General features: G+C 38.9%; 2 protein-coding genes across 6 annotated transcripts in view; one reads left to right on the top strand and one right to left on the bottom strand.

Annotated features, from left to right (window-relative positions):
• The first annotated feature begins 1,991 nt into the window (after positions 1-1,991).
• On the top strand, positions 1,992-13,843 carry TRAPPC6B (trafficking protein particle complex subunit 6B). Of its 2 annotated transcripts, XM_047767221.1 has the most exons (7): positions 1,992-2,404; positions 6,083-6,150; positions 6,872-6,989; positions 8,589-8,672; positions 11,047-11,140; positions 12,691-12,751; positions 13,700-13,843. In XM_047767221.1, the coding sequence occupies exons 1-6, from the start codon at positions 2,324-2,326 to the stop codon at positions 12,720-12,722; spliced, it is 477 nt and encodes a 158-aa protein (XP_047623177.1). In that variant the 5' UTR covers positions 1,992-2,323; the 3' UTR covers positions 12,723-12,751; positions 13,700-13,843. The 2 variants fall into 2 exon arrangements, with proteins under 2 accessions (XP_047623177.1, XP_047623176.1); XM_047767220.1 differs by having other exon boundaries at positions 2,007-2,404; positions 12,691-13,843.
• GEMIN2 (gem nuclear organelle associated protein 2) overlaps positions 2,907-21,634 on the bottom strand; it is a 43,496-nt gene continuing 24,768 nt past the window's right edge. For 3 of the 4 annotated variants that reach the window (XM_047767216.1, XM_047767215.1, XM_047767217.1), the window contains one exon: positions 2,907-3,580. In XM_047767216.1, the coding sequence (XP_047623172.1) occupies positions 3,439-3,580 (142 nt within the window). In that variant the 3' untranslated portion in view covers positions 2,907-3,438. Of the gene's footprint in view, positions 3,581-18,014; positions 18,307-21,634 lie in introns of those variants that run through there. The other variant, XR_007133165.1, reaches the window with a different exon arrangement.

The raw sequence follows: 21,634 nt of genomic DNA, 5'->3' as shown, positions 1-21,634 counted from the left end.
TTGAAAACTGCATCTCAGAAAGCATTTTCCGTAGTTCCTGTGGTGGCGCAGTGGTTAATGAATCTGACTAGGAACCATGAGGTTGCAGGTTCGATCCCTGGCCTTGCTCAGTGGGTTAACGATCCGGCGTTGCCGTGAGCTGTGGTGTAGGTTGCAGACGCAGCTCGGATCCCGCGTTGCTGTGGCTCTGGTGTAGGCCGGTGGCTACAGCTCCGATTAAACCCCTAGCCTGGGAACCTCCAGATGCCGCAGGAGCGGCCCTAGAAAAGGCAAAAAAACAAAAAGACAAAAAAAAAAAGAAGAAAGCATTTTCCTACGGAAGCAATGTTATGAATAATCTTTGTGTTCTCATCCTTTATCCGTCAGCCAGTGCATCCTTGCACGAAGCAGGCCAAAAGTATTTAACCCGAGTTACCATTTTACTTCATACCAACAGTCGTTAAAAGCTGTGTTAAGCTAGGCTTCGAGGAAAAAGCATAGAACAAGATAGCTGTGGTTCTTGCTTCCATGTAGTTTGTAGGATTTTCATGGAGCAAATGTCATTCATGTTTTCATTAAGTCATTGAACATTTATGGAGCGAATGCTATGTGCTAGGTTTGTGGATAAGTCAGTGTACAATAGAGATATATACCCTCAAGGAGCTTGGTGGCAGGAAGAGTGGAGACAGACAATAAGCATAAGTAAATTACATAAAATGGTAGAAATGGGTTAAGTGCTATACAAAAAAAGAATTAGAGCTGCCAAGAAGGATGAGGGTTGATAACTATTTGATTCTGATTATAAGCATACTTAGTCTTATTGATTCTTATTACAATCCTGTGTAGGAAGCATGAGAATGTGGTAATAGTAGATCTTAATCACGAAGTATAACAATGTTTCCATGGGAAGATGCTTTTAGAGTTAGCCAAAAAAGTAGGATATATTCCTATTTCCATAGGATCTATTTTTAAGATCCTGGAAAGTTTAACATGGTCTGACTTATGGGGGCCCATCCGTGGAATGCCATGTTCAACATTTACAAGTGCTCAATAAATATTAGTTTCCCGTCTAGGCTCCAAAATATCCAAAGAAAACTATGTTATTATGTTCTGAGAAATGAACTTTGAGATTCACGCTGTGCTGCAACAGGATCCGTGGCATCCCAGCAGCGCCAGGACTCTGGATCCCTGGGCTGGCACAGCGGGCCAGGGAAATCCGTATGTTGTAGGGCGGTCAAAAAAAAAAAAAAAAAAAAAGAGAGAGAGAGAAATCAACCTTAGTAAGCTGCCTATATGTATATATATATATACCCCCACACACATATATACACATATATGTATATATTTTTGCCTTTAGGGGTGCACCCGTGGCACATGGGGGTTCCCAGGCTAGGGGTCTAATTGGAGCTACAGCTTCCAGCCCACAACACAGCTACAGCAATGCAGGATCCAAGACGTGTCTGCAACATACACCATAGCTCACTGCAACACCAGATTCTTAACCCACTGAGCAAGGCCAGGGATCTAACCTGAGTCCTCACGGATGCTAATCAGATGCATTTCCGCTGAGCCAGGAGGGCAACTCCTAATTTGTATTTTCTTATTCAAATTAGCATTTCTTTGCTTTCTCCATTCCTCTCGTCCCTTGTACCTACTCCCAGTAAACTTCCTAATGGCTTCTAAATCTTTTTGTATACCCAGGCTTAATCCAAAATGGACTGGAATAATTTCTCAATATATCTAGTATTTATAGCCCCAAAAATGATGACTTACTCTTTTTACGACTTTTCATATTAAGGAACATGCGGCAGAAATGAAAACTTTTGATTAAGCTAGTAGAAACTCTTGTCAGTTCTAACATAACTAACACAAAGATGGCAGCAGGAGCTCCTCCAGTCTCATTTTACCACCTTCCTCGCCGGCCGCCTACTACGTAGTAACAGGAAGAAGCCTTCCTCTATCTGGGAGCCCTCAGTTCATCCCCGGGAAGAAACTGTAACCATAGAGTTGGCGGAATGCCGGGGTAGAGGGGACCGGAAGTTGTTTTTTCGCCCCCCGCCCAGGGGCCGGATCGCATCTTCGTCGGGTTTGGTTCCCGGTCCTGTCAGACGCTCTAGTTCAGCCCGGGGGCTTGGTGGCCCTGGGGTGCGTTCGCCCCGGAACCAGGCTCACTGCAGTAACAGTCTTCGGGAAGCTGATTGAATTCCTCGTCTCCTAGCAACGAGGAACGAGAGGCGGACTGAAGGAGCGGCCTTGCAGGCCAAACTGCTCAGGCGCTAGCAGGAACCCCTGAGCCCGTCCCAAACGGGAGCCGAAAGTCGGTGCTTGGAAGAATAAGCAGGAAATGGCGGACGAGGCGTTGTTTTTGCTTCTGCATAACGAGATGGTGTCTGGAGTGTACAAGTCCGCGGAGCAGGGGGAGGTGGTGAGTGCTGCCACACGCCCTTCGAGGTCCTTTTGCGGTGACACTCCTTGTTTTCACTCAGTTCTTTCTTTCAACCCCTGACCCATCGCCACTCATCGCCTCCCAAAGTGTAGACAAACTGTTCACCTTCAGGTATCCTAAGCCCTAGAACCTGTCAGCTGTCTTCTATTTTTCCTTCGAGTCTCTTTTTCGTATCTTCTACTATTTGGTACTTTTTTGTCCAGTGCCACATCTGTGTATTGCAGGCCACTGCTTTTCTTAGTTTTGACCCAAGTGTTGTCCCTACCGTAATTTGCGGCAGAGTTAATTGCACAGCTGATTGCGGCACTCCTACTTGATTCTGTCACTTTCAGCACTTCCTAGTCGTCTACTGGACAGATCTCTCCCAGCCGGAGAATCTTGTCCCTCCCTCCCCAACTCTCAATAACACTCTAGGCAACTCAAAGAGAGACGGCTAATGAGATTTGAAGCAGAAGCAAAAGAAACTTTGCAGGTGTTACAATTTAACTAATTAAAAATATTTATTTAGCGTCCATTACATGTCAGAGGTAGTGGCTAGGGATAGAATAATGAGCTAAACAATGGCCCCAACCTCCTGGAGTTTACTTCTAATGTGTGGGAATCTTCATTCATTCATTGATTCATTCAGAAAATATATTAAGTGTGTATTGTGGGCCTGATGCTTTTAGATAAGTAAGATAGTCCTTGCCTCCCAATCGGGGAACAGAGATTCAATGAATAATTAACATACTGGGTAGTAATTAGATATGGAACCATGGAGTTGTAGGGTTTTATAAATGAGCTAGTCCAAAGTCATGCTCAAGTCAGAAGCTCTTTCTATAATGCTACTGATAAAGAGAAATAGGAAGTGAGGGCAGGAAAAGCATCTAGGTAAAGTGAAGGCACAGAGGGATGAAAGTGTAGTATATTTAAATATGCTTAAGCATTTTATTGTGACTGGATTGAATAGGTGGAGAGAAATATTAAAAGCTGAAGCTGGAAAGAGTCTTGTATGATAAAAAACATGGACCTTTTCAGTGAAGGGTTTTTAAGGAGGGAATGACATGGTCCATTTGCATCTCAGAAAGATAACCCAGTACTTGGGCTGGAGATGGGATATTCTTGTACTGCAGAAGATCCATTATTGCAGGAGTCCAGGCAGGAGATGATGAAGATCTGGATAAAGAGAAGAAGAGGAGAATGGTTTGAGAGATAAGTGGTAGAATCTCTCAGACTCGGTTAGGTATAGGAGTAAGATTTAAAAATTACCCCAGAGTTTTAGCTTGAACAGCTGGGTTGGATGGAAAGGTAATACAGGAGAAAAAAGAGGGGAAGGTAATGAATTATTTTGGACAGATTGAATTTGTGGTATCTCTAGGACCAGTTTGTACACTACAAGAGGGACAGTGTCTCTTGGGAGTGTTATAACAAAAATACCACAGACTGGGTGGCTTATAAATGAGAGCTATTTTTCTCTCACAGTTCTGCAGTCTGGGAAGCCCAAGATGAAGGCATCAGCAGATTCAGTGTCTGGTGAAAGCCTCCTCCTGCTTCATAGATGGATGTTTTGGCTATGTGCTCACATGATGGAGAGGGGCTAGCTGGCTCTGTGGCACTAATGCTGTACTTGAGGACTCCATCCTCAAAACAGAATCACCTACCCAGGATCCTGCCTCCTAATACTATTACACTGGGGGTTAGGATTTTAAACTATGAATTTTTTTTTTTCTTTAGGACTGCACCTGTGGCATATGGAGGTTCCCAGGCAAGGGGTCGAATCAGAGCTACGGCTGCCGGCCTACGCCATAGCTACAGCAATGCCAGATCCAAGCTGCATCTGCGACCTACACCACAGCTCACGGCAACGCCAGATCCTTAACCCACTGAGTGAGGCCAGGGATGGAACCCACAACATCATGGTTCCTAGTCAGATTCATTTTCACCGAGCCACAATGGGAACTCCTAAATTTTTTTTTTAATTGCCAAAATGCTAACATTTGTTCATTTTGGGGAGTAGGTACACGGGAGTTTAATAATATAATTTGAACTTTATAATCACTAATACTTTCCTAAACTAATTACTGTTATCAATGTCATTACTGTTTTCATTATCTTCTTGTTTTGTGCATATTCATCTCCCTTCATTGTGAATCACAACAAGAACTTCTGCCTGTATATGTTTTAAGTCTCACAACACATTTTTATGGATTTATCCTTTCAGTATTCATTTATACTTTTCATTATTTTTTATATCTTCCTACATCAAGCTTTTATGTGGAATCATTGATCTCCTTGTCTCTACAGTTTTTTTTGATTTAATTAAGTTCTAGTAGAACCCTTCTGATGTGGCTACTTGTTCATACACTCTGGCAGTGAGTAAAACGTGTATTACATTAAATGGTGAAAGAAATTCTTTTGAGACAGAGTAAGCTGGGAAATGGGATAGAGCATCATAATCACTTTTAGAGGGCTTCTTAAAACTCAGATTACTGACCCACACCTACAGTTTCTGATTCAATAGATTGGGGGTGGGCTTAAAGAATTTGCAATTTTTATAAGTTCCCGTGTGATGCTGATGCTGCTAGTCTTGGGATGCACCTTGAGAATCACTAGTATAGAGAGTTTCTGAAGTAGAATGATACTGCAGTTTTAAAATGTTAAAATGGGCCTTATTGAGATGGTGAGGTGTGAGTGAAGACTTAAAAGCGAGGGAGTTGGTCATGTGAATATCTGGAGGAAGAGCTGCCTATACAAGAGCCCTGAAATTGGAGCCTGCCTGGCATGTTTAAGGACACCAAGGAGATCACTGGAGCTGATGGAGTGAGTGAAGAAAGTAGAAGGTGGAGGCCAGAGAGTCACAGGAGCCTAGATTGTATAGGCTTTGTAGGTCATCTGGAGGATTTGGGGAGTCTTCCATATAGGATCATATTTAAAGCCTTAAGAGTAGTTGAGATTGTCAAGGGAAGAGCAAAGCAATTGCATGACTCCAGGCATAGGAGGGACACACTGAGAAATGGAAACCTTGGATGATCTAAAGAGACATTTTGAAGCAAGGGATAATAGAATTTAGTGACACCACAAAGAGAAGGACTGACAGAAAAAAGTCAAAGGTGGTACCTTGACCTCAATCTTATAACTGAGGAGAGAATAGTAGAAAATGGAAAAAGGCAGGGCAGGTGAGAAGAGTAACTGGGAAGAGGCTTTGGCATATCTGAAAAGCAAGAATAGTTAACAGTTCTGTTTATCTTACTGCCTTAGGAAAATGATTAGTACTAAGGAAATTCAAGTATAACTTGTAGGTATTCCCGCTGTGGCACCACTATATTGTCAGTGTCTCTGCAGCAGCAGTAACGTGGGTTTAAACCCTGGCCTGGCACAGTGGGTTAAGTGGCACAGGTTGCAGCTTCTGCTCAAATTCAATCCCTGGCCCAGGAACTCCATATGCTACGGAGTGGCCAAAACAGGGAAAAAAAAAAAAAAAAGTATGACTTGTATTTCACTTTTTCTTACAATGTTTCACTGAAAAAAAGGTATATTTACGTTAATATTTTTAGCCAATACCTTTAAACCATTTTTGAATATTATTAATATTTTAAAAATATTTTTGAATATCTTTAAACTATTTTTGAAAATTTTTTTGTATTCTAAAGTATTCAAAACTAATATTTTTTAAAATAGGAAAATGGACGCTGTATTACTAAGCTGGAAAACATGGGGTTTCGAGTGGGACAAGGATTGATAGAAAGGTGAGCAGTATGGATTTGAAAATTTTCTTCTAGGAAGGTTATGAACAAAGATGATCCATTTCAAAAGGTTGCATAGAAATTGAGATACTTTAATTCCCTGATTTTCTTTCTCTGTTCTTTAATTCACAACTGGAAATTTCTGTTTAGGTCTGATGCTATTTTAACTCAGTTTTCCAACTTTCATGTTTTATGTTTGAAAAAAATAGGTATATGGTTTAGTTAGGCTTTTTCTTGAGAACTTTGGTAAGCTGAAACACATACCTAAATTCTTGTTCCATTTCCTGCTTAAGGTCTAGTAGATTCTTTAACCTAAATGGAATTTTGTATAAACACATACCTTAGAGCCTCTGTTTATACATGTAATGATCTTCCAGTTTATACGTCAAGTCTTTTTAGTATTCCTTTCTCACTATCTAAATAGTTGAACTCTCACTATATTTTATATAACAATACAATGATCATGCTTTTTTTTTGATGTGCTAATTGTACCTAAAATTGCCACTTACTGTTAGACTAATATACTGTTAGACTAATTTTAGTCCCAGATATATAACAGAACATGAATCCACTGAGATGGGATCCACTTTGCTTGGTGCTTATCACTTTATGACAGTCAGTAAATGTTCAGTGCTATTCTGGCATTTGGAAACTAGTGAATAATTTGCCTCTTCTGCTTTCTTGGGAGGAAAAATACTGTATTACTTCTAGTTGATCTTTTTAGGTTTACAAAAGATACTGCAAGGTTCAAGGATGAGTTAGATATCATGAAGTTCATTTGTAAAGATTTTTGGACTACAGTATTCAAGAAACAAATCGACAACCTAAGGACAAATCATCAGGTATTTAGATATATTAAGACCTATTTTTTAAGTCTTTTAACTTGATATAAGTGTCCTTTTATTTTTTTATATAAAACTTAATTTCTAGTCAACTTTGGAATGTTTCTCTTATATGTTATTAATACAGCATTACTTTTTTTCTCTAATATAGTGAATAAAGACAAAGGGACAGTTATCAATAGTGATAACCATTCCTTTTTCTCAATTAAATTTTAAGTTTGAAGAAAGAAGCAAGTATCAGAATGATAAAGGTTTTAGGATTTGAGTCTTTCATTATTTCTACTTAGTGGTGATAACATGCAGAACCACAAATAAAATATTTATGTCTTTCAATTTCTGAATCTAATTTATAAAACATTTAACTTTTAAATAACTCTTGCATTGTTTAGTTGCTGTCATATCTTCTAAAAATATTTTGTTAACATGCAAATAATAGGTTGCATGGAAAATTATGCACTTAAATAGGTTTATTTTATAAAACTCAAGTAAATATTCAAGGTAGGTTTAGCATTTTAATAAAGTATAAAAAATAAAAATGTATCTGGAAGCTAACAGACTTGATTTTTTTTCATATAACAGTATCAACATTAGTTTAGAAGTACTTGAAATGCTGGGAGTTGCTGTTGTGGTGCAGTGGAAACAAACCCAACAGAAACCACAAGGTTGTGGGTTTGATCCCTGGCTTCGCTCAGTGGCTTAAGGACCTGGCGTTGCCGTGAGCTGTGGTATAGGCCAGCAGCTGTAGCTTGACTGGACCCCTAGCCTGGGAACCTCCATGTTCTGTGTGTGTGGCGCTAAAAAAAAAAAAAAAAAAAAAGAAGTACTTGAAATGCTAATGGGAAGTGACTCTGACTTATTATTTCTTTCTTTCTTTCTTTCTTTCTTTTTTTTTTTTTTTTGGTTTTTGAGGGCCTCACCCATAACATATGGAGGTTCCCAGGCTAGGGGTCAAATCGGAGCTGTAGCTGCTGGCCTACACCACAGCCTCAGCAATGCTAGATCCGAGCCTCGTCTGTGACCTACACCACAGCTCACGGCAACGCCAGATCCTTGACCCACTGATCGAGGCCAGGGATTAAACCTATATCCTCATGGATACTAGTCAGATTCTTTCCACTGATCCATGATGGGACCTCCTGATTTATTATTTATAGATATGAATTAATCATATATAACTGCTAATTTCACCTGGACATGTATTTCTGATTCTTTTGTACTAGACTGAATTTTATTATTTCTTGGCCACACCCATAACATGCAGAAGTTCCAGGGAGAGGGACTGAACCCCCACCACAGCAGTGACCTGAGCCACAGCAATGACAACACTGGATCCTTAACCCACTGAGCCACCAGGGAACTCCTAGACTGAGTTCTTTAAGGATAGGAACTATGTCTTCTTTGTATCTTAAATCATTCAATAAATATTAGTGTTATAAAATGCTGAACAACTCTTTAAGTTGAACACTGAAAAACTTCATACTTGACTAATGGAGAGTTTTAATAACTTTAAAAAATTCTTAAGTTATTTTGAAGGGAAGAGACATTTTTAAAGGCTACAGATTATACTGACTTTTGATGTTTTTTCTATTTTTGAAACAGGGCATCTATGTACTTCAGGACAACAAATTTCGCCTGCTTACTCAAATGTCTGCAGGAAAACAGTATTTAGAACATGCATCTAAGGTATTTAATGGAATAGAAAATTGGGGCTTTTTATTATGAAAAAAGTAGAACCGTAAGGAAAAGTACAATGCCAATCACAACAGACATTTGAATTCAAAATAGGTTTTAAAATTGTTCTTTTTAGTTTTCTATGAAATAGGAAACTGATGCTCATCACATATTAATTTGTAGCTAAGTAAGCTTATGTTGACCAATTAAAGAAAACTATAGTTGAAATGCCATTAAAATGTAGATTAATGTTAGATTCTTGAATATAACAGATATATCAGAGAAGATATCCAGGCTTAAAACATTGGTATCAACTATGCAGAATTATTCAGCTCAGTTTATATTTATAATCTGTGCCAGTAAATTAAAAAAAATTATTAATATAGTTAACATTTGTTTCTAAGAGTACATGTTTTTTAAGTGTATCTGTATTTCTGGTTTTATGTATTTTTTGTTTTTTAGGATTCAATAAGTAGATTAGCTGTATTAAAGAAAAACTGACAAATTTTTTGTTCCTTTTAATGGTTGCACCCATGGCATTTGGAAGTTCCCAGGGCTGAGGGTCGAATCAGAGCTACAGCTGCCAGCCTATGCCACAGCCACAGCAACGCCAGATCTGAGTGCATCTGTGACCTATGCTGCAGCTTGCAGCAATGATGGATCCTTAACCCACTGAATGAGGCCAGGGATTGAACCCAAGTCCTCATGGATACTAGTCAGGTTCTTAACCTGATGAGCCATAATAGTAACTCCAAAGGCTGACAAGTTTTAATGTAAGGGTTCTTTTGAAGTGATTAAAAGTATCTTAGGCAGTATATATAAGCTGCCACGTATCTATAAAATTTCTCTATACCTACATTTTCTAACACAATAGCACTACTGGAAAGAGTGTGGACTTGGAACCAAATAAATCTAGATTTTTTTTTTTTGGTCTTTTTGCCTTTTCTAGGGCCGCTCCTGAGAAACATGGAGGTTCCCAGGCTAGGAGTCTAATTGGAGCTGTAGCCTCCGGCCTACGCCAGAGCCACAGCAATGCGGGATCCAAGCTGCGTCTGCGAGCTACACCACAGCTCACGGCAATGCTGGATCCTTAACCCACTGAGCAAGACCAGGGATCAAACCCCCAACCTCATGGTTCCTAGTCGGATTTGTTAACCACTGAGCCACAATGGGAACTCCAAATAAATCTAGATTTTAAGCTAACTCTACATCTTACAGGTTTGTGACATTGGATAAGTTACATTATCCCTCTGGACCTTAGTTTCCTCATTAATAAAATTGGTTATAATAATACCTATATTATAAACAATCTCTAAGTCCTCTTCCAGTTTGCAATTTCATGACTCTAGATCTGATTACTTATCAGTAGGTATTTATGTATATTAATTATAAAATAATATTCTATATTATAGCTATAGTGTTATTGACTTTCATATAGTATGAAATTGCAGATAATCAAAAATTCCTTGGATTATTTGATTTGGGGTTCCCATTTTTGTCATGCCTGTTTCTGCTATGGCTTAGTCCCATTTCCAGTCGTTGTTTCTGGATAACAGGGTTTCTCATCATTGGCACTTTGATATTTTGAACTAGATAAGTTTTTGTATTGGTGGCTGTAAGTCTCAAACAAGTCAAGATTCTAAGTTGTAGAAAGCAAAAACCAACTTTGAACGGAATAATATTAGTTAACTTACAGAATTGATAGGAAGGCTCAGAAAATAGGCAAGAACCATGGGAGATTAAAGCAGCCACAAAGACAGCCCAAATCACTCCATGAGGGTCTAGTTAGAATGCTTCAGCTACAGACAGTAGATAGAAGCCACTTTTGCTGCTCTAGAACTAATTCTAACCTGTTTCCAGCTTTTGTTTTGTCACTCACTGGGGATTCAGAGTCTTGGACTGGACCACCCAGTTGGCTGAGCTTAAGTCATGTGTCCATGCTTTAGTTGCCAAGGAGCTGGGAAATCTTTTTTTGGCGGCAGGGGCGTGCTACACCTTCAGCATATGGAGGTTCCCAGGCTAGGGGTCTAATCAGAGCTGTAGCTGCCAGCGTATGCCACAGTCACAGCAATGCCAGATCTGAGCCACATCTGTGATCTGCACCATAGCTCACAGCAATGCTGGATCCTTAACCCACTGAGTGAGGCCAGCAGTCAAACCTGCGTCCTCATGGATACTAGTCAGATTTGTTTCCGGTGAGCCACAACGGGAACTCCTGGGAAATCTTCTGACATTCAGAATTTTCAATAATTTGAAAAATTCTACAACCCTTTTTTTAAACAGCAATGACTTATTGCTGTCAAGGTTTGACTAAATGTTATATTTATCAGTAGCTTTACTATCTTAGTAAATCCTTAATATTTCTTACATTCTTTGTTTCTTTTAGTATTTAGCATTTACATGTGGCTTAATCAGAGGTGGCTTATCAAACTTGGGGATAAAAAGTATTGTAACAGCTGAAGTATCTTCAATGCCTGCCTGTAAGTTGATTTCATAGTTCTTACAATTTTTTTTTTTTTTCCACCTTTTAGGGCCACACCCACAGTATATGGAAGTTCCTGTGCTAGGGGTTGAATCAGAGCTGCAGCTGCTGGCCAACGCCACAGCTCACGGCAATGAAGGATTCTTTAACATGCTGAGTGAGACCAGGGACTGAACCTGCATCCTCATGGATACTAACTGGGTTCATTACTGCTAGGCCACAACAGGAACTCCTACAAATGTTTTTAGTAATTCTTTTTCAGGTCTAGTGTTTTTTGTTTCTTTTTGTTAGAGGACATGTAAACTGCCAAAACAATTTCATTTTACTTTTGTTAATTTTAACATTTAATGTAGTAATATATAGCATACTTATATTTATAGTCAGTGATTCCTGAATTCATAAGACAATGATTTAAGAAAATATGCTAAGGAAATCCATATTTGTAAGACAACTTAAGGGATGACTCTGCTTTTAAAGGAAAATTTTCTGCAGAATTCCTTGTTATTTTTTTGGCTGCACCCACAGCATGTGGAAGTTCCTGGGCCAGGAATCAAACCCACACCACAACAGTGACCCAAGCCAACTCAATAACAATGCTAGATCTTTGACCCACTGTGCCACAAGGCATCTCCTGCAATGTTCTTTTAAGATACCAAATTTCCTTATAGCATTGAAAAATCTTTTTTTTTTAAGTTTTCTAGATATATTATATGAAGCTAGAAAACTCGTACTAGTCCTTTTTTTTTTTTTTTTTCTTTCTAGGACCAAAGCTTCAGCATATGGAAGTTCCTAGGCTAGGGGTTGAATTGGAGCTACAGATGGTGGCCTGCGCCACAGCCACAGCAACACCAGATCCGAGCTGCATCTGTGACCAACACCACACTCACAGCAACACCGGACCCTTAACCCAACTGAGTGAGGCCAAGGTTCAAACCAGTACTCTCATGGATTCATTTCCGCTGTGCCACAGAGGGAACTCCATAGTCTTTATTTTTATTTTTATTTTTTTTATTTTTAGGGCTGCACTAGGTCGAATTGTAGCTACAGCTGTTGGCCTATGCCACAGCCACAGCTACGCAGGATCCAAGCGGAGTCTGCAAGCTATACCACAGCTAACAGCAAGCCGGATCCTTAACCCACTAAGCGAGGCCAGGGATCAAACCTGCATCCTCATGGGTGCTAGTCAGATTTGTTTCTGCTGAGCCATGAAAGGAACTCTCCGTAGTCTTTTATTGCTAAACTCTTTTCCAAGATTTTTCCAACAGAGCTACCAACCAAGAATAAAACTGACCTCAGCATCACTGTTTCCTTTCTATTCACAATGATAATTAGCAATGAAATACCCAAAGAGAAACAAAGGTACTTACAAATGAGATAATCATCTCATACAAATGGAACTATCAAATATTGTGAAGAGTATGAAAAGTTGTTTGATGTATCAAGTCTCTTGATTGAAACTACTTACTAAAGAGAGCAGAAAATTGATGTTTAGGCCTGTTTTCCTTGTACCTAAAATCAAAGAATTATTTCTCATGTTTTCTTTTTTAGGTAAATTTCAAGTGATGATACAGAAGCTGTAGAACTCACTGAAATGCAAAGCTTCAACAGTGTAAAGAGATAAATTATTCCTATATAAAGTATTGCAAGTACCAATGATTTAATTACATTGTCAGACATTTGTATTAATATAAGCTATTGCTAACTTATATAATGAAAGATGCACTCTTAAGCGGGAGTAAGGGTGTATTTTATCAATGTAACACAGACCTTAAAGCAGGTAAAGAGCTATTTTACCATAACATACTTCACTGAAATTGTTCAGAACGGAAACCTGACTGCAAATAACTAGACACCAATGTAGAACCATTATTAAACATTATTTGCTTAGAGTGATTATGTATTTAATCAGAGACTGAAAAGCAAAACTCAGGGTTTGGTAAATTAGCATAAAGAAAACAATGCACCAATCATAATCTTTTGTGTAAAAATGAAAAGACTTTGGTTTTATGAATTTGTTTTAGTTATTTAAAAAAGCAAGTAGTACACTAAATTAAACTTATTATTTTATTGCTTATAATTTATTAAGAATTTTTATGCATGTATAAGGATTTCATTATATGCATTATGTGTCATTTGTGATATGTATATCATATCTGACTGCCTAAATTGCTTAAAAGCTTTATTTCACTTCAATAGAATTCAATTCCTGAGAGCACCATAAATGTAATAAAGTGAAATCTAGATATAAAGTGAGATACAGATGTAAATTCAGTAACTCCAGGGCCAAAGAATATTAGGTATTTTAGGAAGGAATTTTTATACTTACTCCTGTTACAGTCTTCACTTTGAATTTCTCTCTCCTCTTGTGGAAGTGCTGGTGAATGTTACTTTATCTTTATTCCCTTATTTACTCTTCCTCAATGGGAGAGGAAGTGGATTAGTCACACCAACATTCTTGGTGTGACCCACTAAGAAGATCATTATCTTCTCAGTGGGTTGGGGTCAATGCTCATCTAGTGTATCTCTCATCTCCTCTTCTATATGGTGACCACGAAAGGTCAAGCATGAAGATGACACACTGAGGATAGCAGGATGCACAGATTGAAGGCACCTGAACTGTGCTTCTGAATTAACCAATGCTCAAACTGCTTTACCTTTGGACTTTTTATTGTATAATAAATTCCTTATATTGTTCAAACTACTTTTGGTTGTATATATTGTTGTCTGTAGCTAAAAGAAAGTCTCTTATTGGGAGTTCCCATTGTGCCTCAGTGGTAGCGAACCTGACTGATATCCATGATACTGATTTGATCCCTGGCCTCACTCAGTGGGTTAAGGATTCAGTGTTGCTGTGTGCTACAGTGTAGATTGCAGATGTGTCTCGGATTTTGCATTGCTGTGGCTGTGGTATAGGCCAGCAGCTGCAGCTCCAATTCAGCCCCTAGCCTGGGAACTTCCAAGTGCCCTGAGTGCAGCCTTTAAAAAAAAAAAAGTTTCTCTTAGTAGAGACAAGGAGAAAATTAGGTTATACAAAAAATAGCATGGGAATATTGAATTTCCATTTTTCTGTGGGAGGAGGGAAAGACACTTAAAGGTTTACATTTAATCTTTTTAATTTATTTTTATTTTTTAACTTTTTAACTTTTTTTGCCTTTTCTAAGGCCACACCCAAGGCATATGGAGGTTCCCAGGCTAGGGGTCTAATCTGAGCTATAGCCACCAGCCTACGCCATAGCCACAGCAATTCGGGATCTGAGCCATGTCTGCGACCTACACCACAGCTCACGGCAATGCCGGATCCTCAACCCACTGAGCAAGGCCAGGGGTTGAACCCGCAACCTCATGGTTCCTAGTCGGATCTGTTAACCACTGAGCCATGACAGGAACTCCAAGGTTTACATTTAAAACAGTAAAATCATAAAGTGTTAAAGATAATATAAGGTTAGTTTTATGATCTTAGAGTAGAGAAGGTCTTTTCAAGTCATGCATAACATCATAAAGGAAAATAGAAAAAATTAATACCATAACTTCAACAAATGGTACTGGGAAAAACTGAAATGTCCACATGCAAAAGAATGTGGATATCAACAGAATCAACTGTAAGAATCAGCCAAAAGTGGGGTTAAAGACATAAGATCTGAAACTTTAAAATTCCTAGAAGAAAACGGGAGACAAGCTTTGTAATGCTGCTCTTAGCAATGATTAAACACCAAAAGCAAAAATAGACAGGTGAGACAAAGTCAAACTTTCACAGCAAAGGAAACAACAGAGTGAAAAGGTAGCATATGGAATGGGGAAAATATGTGCAAACCATTTATCTGGTAAGGGGTTAATAACTAAAGGAACTGGAGTTCCCGTTGTGGCTCCAGAACCTGACATAGTATCTCTGAGGATGCTGGTTCAATCTCTGGCCTTGCTCAGTGGGTTAAGGATCTAGCATTGCCACAAGCTGTGGTGTAGTTCACAGACACAGCTTGAGTCCAGTGTTGCCATGGTTGTGGTATAGGCCTGCAGCTGCAGCTTCAATTCAGCTCCTAACGTGGGAACTTCCATATGCTGCAGGTACAGCCATAAAAAGAATACAAGTTAAAAAAAAAAGTATACGAGGAACTAAAAATAGCAAAAAACCCAAATAACCCAAATAAAAAAATGAACAAAAGACTGAAATAGATATTTCTGCAAAGAAGACATACAAATAGCCAACAAGTACATGAAGAGATGCTCAATATCATGAATCATGAGAAAAATGCAAATCAAACCCACCATTAGTTAGCAACTCACACCTCTTTGGCCATTAAAACAAAAACAAAAAACCCAAAACCAAAAAGCAGAAAATAAATGTTGGAAAGGATGTGAAGAAATTAGAACCCTCGTGCACTCTAATTGGAGATATAATGACATAGCCAATATGGGAGAGTATAAAATTTCCACAGAAATTTAACATGAGGACTACCATATGATCAAGCAATCCCACTTGAGAATATTCAAATGTATCTTGAAGAGATAACTGCACTCCCATGTCTACTGCAGCATTATTCACAATAGCCAAGAGGTGGAAACAACTTACATGTCCATTGACAAATGGCTAGATTAATAAAATATGATATACACATCCACTGGAATATTATTTAGCCTTGAAAAAAGAAAAGTCTGGTCATACGTAATAGCCTTGTTACTATGTTAAGTGAAATAAGGCACTCACAGGACAAACACAGTATGATTTCACTTATATGAGGTGTAAGCTGTCAAACTCTTAGAAGCAAAAAATAAAATGTTGTTGCCATGTGCTGGGGGAGGAGGGAAATGGGGAACTGTTCAATGAGTATACAGTTTTTTTTTTTATTTGTTTGTTTTTTGCTTTTTAGGGCCGCACCCACAGCACATGGATGTTCTCAGGCTAGGGGCTGAACTGGAGCTGTAGCTGCCGGCTTACAGCACAGCCACAGCAACACCAGATCCCAGCTGCGTCTGCAACCTACACCACAGCTCATGGCAATGCTGGATCCTTATCCCACTGAGTGAGGTCAGGGATCGAACCTGCAACCTCATGGTTCCTAATTGGATTCATTTCCGCTGTGCCACAATGGGAAATCCCTACAGTTTGTTTTGCAAAAGGAATACATTCTCGAGATCTGTTGTACAACTATGTGCATAAAGTTAAAACTGTTATGTACACTTAAAATTATTAAGAAGGTAGATTTCATGTTATATACTTTTTAACTATACACACAAAATGACAACTTTTTCTTAAAGTTTGCTTGGCAGAAAGCACTATAAAATATTAAAATCAGGCAAATACAGTATATATCGGGGGATAAGTGAATATCTGCACTATAAAAGAGCACCTTTCAATTTAAAATGTACATATCTTTGAGCAATTTCATGAAGAAACTTACTAAAGTAAGTTCCAGGGATGTAATATACAGCATGGTGACCATAGTTAACAATTCTATGTTGTGTCTTTGAAAGCTGCTAAGAGCTTGTAAAGTTTCTTAACCACACACACACACAAAATTGAAACTATGGGAGGTGGTGAATGTGTTCACTAATCTTACTGTAGTAATCATTTTGCAATATATACATATATTGAATCATTACATACACCTTACACTTACTAAATATATTTCAGTTATCTCAAGCTGGGAAGAAATTAAATGAGTATACAAACTTGTATGTATAAAGGTTTTCACTATTTGGTTAGGTGTTCATTGATGGCACTTGATTTGTACTGGCATACAACAAAATATTGTGCAGCTAGTTAAAAAGATGAAATAGATTTACATATATTTGCTTATATGGAATGTGCTAATCAATATTAAGAGAAAAAGGTTTGTTACAGGATACTGTACATGCAATATATAAAATATACATCATGAATATAAATATACATGATTATATCAAAGACTGGAAAGTTAAAAGTAAACTGTACAGTGGATTATTTTAAAATAACCAATCCTATAAAAATACATTACTTTTTAAAACCACACCCCCAAAAATTAAATACCAAGGAATAAACCTAAGGAGGTGAAAGACATATGCTGAGATCTATAAAACAATCAAGGAAATTAAAGAGAATTCAAAGAAATGGAAAGATATTCTACACTCCTGGATTAGAAGAATTAGTATTGTTAAAATGGCCACACTACCCAAAATGATCTACAGATTCAATGCAATCCCTATCAAATTGCCCATGACATTTTTCACAGAACTACAACAAATAATCCAAAAATTTATATGAAAACATAAAAGACCCAGAATTGCCAAAGCAATCCTAAGGAACAAAAACCAAGCAGGAGGCAGAACTCTTCCAGACTTCAGACAATATTGCAAAGCTACAGTCTTCAAGACAGTGTGGTACTAGTACCAAAACAGACATACAGACCACTGGAACAGAAGAGAACCAAGAAATAAATCCAGACACCTATGGTCAATTAATGTTCAACAAAGGAGGCAAGAATATAAATGGGAAAAAGATAGTCTCTTCAGCAAGTGGTGCTGGGAAAACTGGTTATATCTGGAATCTAATAAATGGCACAAATGAACCTATCTATGAACAGAAACAAACTCATGGACTTGAAGAACAGACTTGCGGTTGCCAAAGGGAAGGGGGAGGGAATGGGGTGGACTGGGAATTCAGGGTTAGTAGATGCAAACTATTACATATGGAATGGATAAGCAATGAGATCTGCTGTACAGATCACTGCTGTACCTAGTCACTTGTGATGGAACATGATGGAAGATAATGTGAGAAAAATATATATGTGTGTGTGTGACTGGGTCACTTTGCTGTAATGCAGAAACTGACAGAACACTGTAAGTCAACTATAGTAGAAAAAATTAAAATCTTACAAAAAATAAATAAAAATAACCAATCCCACAATAAAGTTATTTTTATTTGGATGTCCTTTTCCATGACTTTGTATATTAATTATAGTCATCATCAGCCCTAAATAAATAGTAAACTTGAAGAGCATATGGATGTTTCAAAAGTAAAAGCTATAGTGTATGAGTGACAAACTATGAGGACAGCATTATAATAAACAATGCAGTCAGCAGCCTATGCCAACCATGACAGAGTTCAATCCCTTGGGTCTATCAGTCAAACCTCCTGAAGAGAACTTAAGTCTGGAGATGTCATCAGGATGTCCTGGTCCATTCGGGCTGCTATAACAGAATACCATAGATTAGTTGGCTTATAAAAAACAGAAATGTATTTCTCACTGCTTGGAAGACTGGGAAGTCCAAGATCAAGGTGCCAGTAGATTTGGTGCCTGGTGATGGGCTGCAACTTTGTTCATAAATGGGTATCTTTTGACTGTCCTCACTTGGCAGAACTGGGCTAGCTAAGCTTCAGGGGTCTTTTCTATAAGGGTACTAATCTCATTCAGGAGGGCTCTGTTCTCATGACTACCTTCCAAAGGCCCTGCCTGCTAATACTATCACCTTGAGGACTAGGATATGATCATATGCATTTCGGGGGAGGGGGACACAAATATTCAGAACACAACATGCAGTAATTTAAAGAGAAGCAAAATCCTGGTGTCAAGGTTACCTGGTGAATTGTTTCCAAGTCCTACTAAATCACAGCTGTAGGATGGGAGTTCAACTTGGGCCTGGGTAAGCATCAAACTAATTGCAGAAACTTAGACTGGCATAAATTTGGGGGTGCTCTTTGAAAAGTGAATACTGTTATCAGGTAATTCACTTGCATGGCATATTACAGGTTCTGAAAAAACCAATCAATGATCAGCTTAATTTTGTTCAATCTAGTATTTGATTAGATTTTTTTACATGCTGCACGCATGGCAAATATAAGTCCCCAGGCTAGGGGTCAAATTGAAGCTGCAGTTACCAGCCTACACCACAACCACAGCAACACCAGATCCAAGCCACATCTGCAACCTACACCACAGCTCACCTCAATGCTGGATCCCTGACCCACTGAGTGAGGCCAGAGATTGAACCCACATCCTCAGGGATACTAATCAGATTAGTTTCAACTGTGCCACAACAGGAAATCCTGATAAGAGCATCTTTTTTTTCAAGAAATACTAACAACTCACATAAATCAATATTCTAGGGCATTTTATTTAGCAATTACTATTTTTAGAAATTTGGGGATAATTTGGTAACATATATAAGAAAATATAATCTTTGGCGTTCTGGCTGTGGCTCAGCATTGCTGTGGCTGGCAGCTGAAGCTCCGATTTGAGACCTAGCCTGTGAACCCCCATATGCTGCAAGTGTGGCCCTAAATTTTATATATACACACACACACACAAAATCTTAAAATGGACACAGGTCAACTTGATCTTTCTCAATAATTTCTAGACACATTTTTATATTGTTGTCCCTAATGGTAAAATGGATAACCTGAACACTTTTAATCTAATGTGGTATCTAATTGGCTTATTCTGCTAGGAGACACAGATGAAATAATACTACTTTTAAAACTACAGGAGTTTCCTGATGGCTCAATGGGTTAAGGATGCTGATGCAGTTGTCACTGCAGTGGCTGAGGTCGCTGCTGTGGTAGTTTGTTCCCTGGTCCAGGAACTTCTGATTGCTGCAGGTATGGCCAAAAAAAAAGTAGAAATGAATACAATTTAAAAAGTAAAAGAGTTTCCCTTGTGGCTCAGTGGATTACGAACCTGACTAGTATCCATAAGGATGTGGGTTTGATTCCGGGCCTTGCTCAGTGGGTTAAAAGATCTAGCATTGCTGTAAGGTGCGGTGTAGGTTGCAGATGCAGTTTGGATCTGGCGTGGCTATGGTAGAGGCTGGCAGCTGCAGCTCCAATTTGACTCCTAGCCTGAGAACTTCCAATATGCTGCAGGTGCAGCCCTAAAAGTGGGGGGGGGGGGTTGAAAAATTTTTCCTCTCCAATTTCCCATTAAAATCAGAAGATACTTGGAGTTCCCGTTATGGCTCAGGGGGTAAAGGATCCCATGTCATCTATATCCCTGGCCTTGCTCAGTGGGTTAAGGACCCAGTGTTGATGCAAGATGCAGTGTATGTTACAGATGCAGCTCAGATCTGGTGTTGCTGTGACTGCGGTGTAGGCTGCAGCTTCAGCTCCAATTTGACCCCGTGGCCCGGGAACTTCTATATGCTGCAGGTGTGGCAGATTAAAAAAAAAAAGGGGGGGGATTACAAAAAAAAGAAGATACTTTTAATTTTGAAAAGCCTGCTACAAGTTCCTGTCATGGCACAGTGGATTACAAAAAAAAGAAGATACTTTTAATTTTGAAAAGCCTGCTACAAGTTCCTGTCATGGCACAGTGGAAACAAACCCGACTAGGAACCATGAGGTTGCAGGTTCTATCCCTGACCTTGCTCAGTGGGTTAAGGATCCGGCATGGCTGTGAGCTATGGTGTCGCAGATGCGGCTTGGATCTGATGTTGCTATGGCTGTGGTGCAGGCTGGCAGCTGTAGCTCCGAATGGGAACCTTCATATGCCATGGATGTGGCCCTAAAAAGCAAAAAAAAAAAACCCAACCAAAGAAACAAAAACACCTTGATTAACCCTAAAGCTATGTTGTTAAACCACATACTTATAATTACGTTGGCAGTTTAAGATATCTTTTATTTGTCTCTACATTCCCGAAAAATATCCTTATGCCAAGTTGAGTAATTACAAAAGTAAGTTCTCAGGGAGTTCCTGCTGTGGCTCAGCAGGTTAAGAATCTGACTAGTATCCACGAGGATTCGGATTTGATCCCTGGCCTCGCTCAGTGGGTTAAGGATCTGGTGTTGCAAGGAGCAGCATAGGTCACAGAGGAGGCTTGGATCCTGTGTTTCTATGGCTGTGACATAGACAGGCAGCCTAAGCTCTGATTCAAGCTCTACCTTGGGAACTGCCATATGCTGCAGGAGGGACACTTTAAAAAAAGAAGTTCTCAGTTAAATATTAGAGATCCTGTAGCTTGCTGGAAAAGAGGTATAATTGCATTAAAATAATTTCTTACACCACTTTGTCTTTTGCACATGCAAAATTGCCTTTTTTATGTTTCTAGTCCTCAGGAATGTTAATTCTTCTGTGTGAGTAGTGCATACCACTGGCTCAGTCACTAGTTTTACATATAAGTTAAAATAGTAATCCACACTTCACCTTTATTAAATCAGTCCCTGGCCCCTAGCCCTACCTGATAAAGACTAAATCAGCAGAGAACATGAGGCTACAATACAGGCTAGTTGTGGTATAGGTTGGAAGTCCAAGCTTTTTTCGGAGGGTTGGGGGGATTGTGCCCACAGTCTGTGGAAGTTCTTGGGCTAGGGATAGAACATGTGCCAGAGCAGTGACCTAAGCCACTTCACTGAAAACGCCGGATCCTTAACATTGTGCCACAAAGAAACTCCTAAACTCTTTATGGTAGACATTGCAGGCTGCCTACTCAATATCCACTCTCCACTCTTTTCCAACAGAATCACTTTAGTCGGAGTGGCAGTGTGTTCACCTAAAAAATTATATTTTCCAGTTTTCCTTATAAG

The sequence above is a fragment of the Phacochoerus africanus genome, chromosome 2, assembly GCF_016906955.1.
Source record: "Phacochoerus africanus isolate WHEZ1 chromosome 2, ROS_Pafr_v1, whole genome shotgun sequence".
In the NCBI taxonomy this organism is placed as follows: Eukaryota; Metazoa; Chordata; class Mammalia; order Artiodactyla; family Suidae; genus Phacochoerus; species Phacochoerus africanus.
The sequence above is the reverse complement of the archived record's forward strand: the minus strand, read 5'-3'. Positions and strand labels throughout refer to the sequence as shown.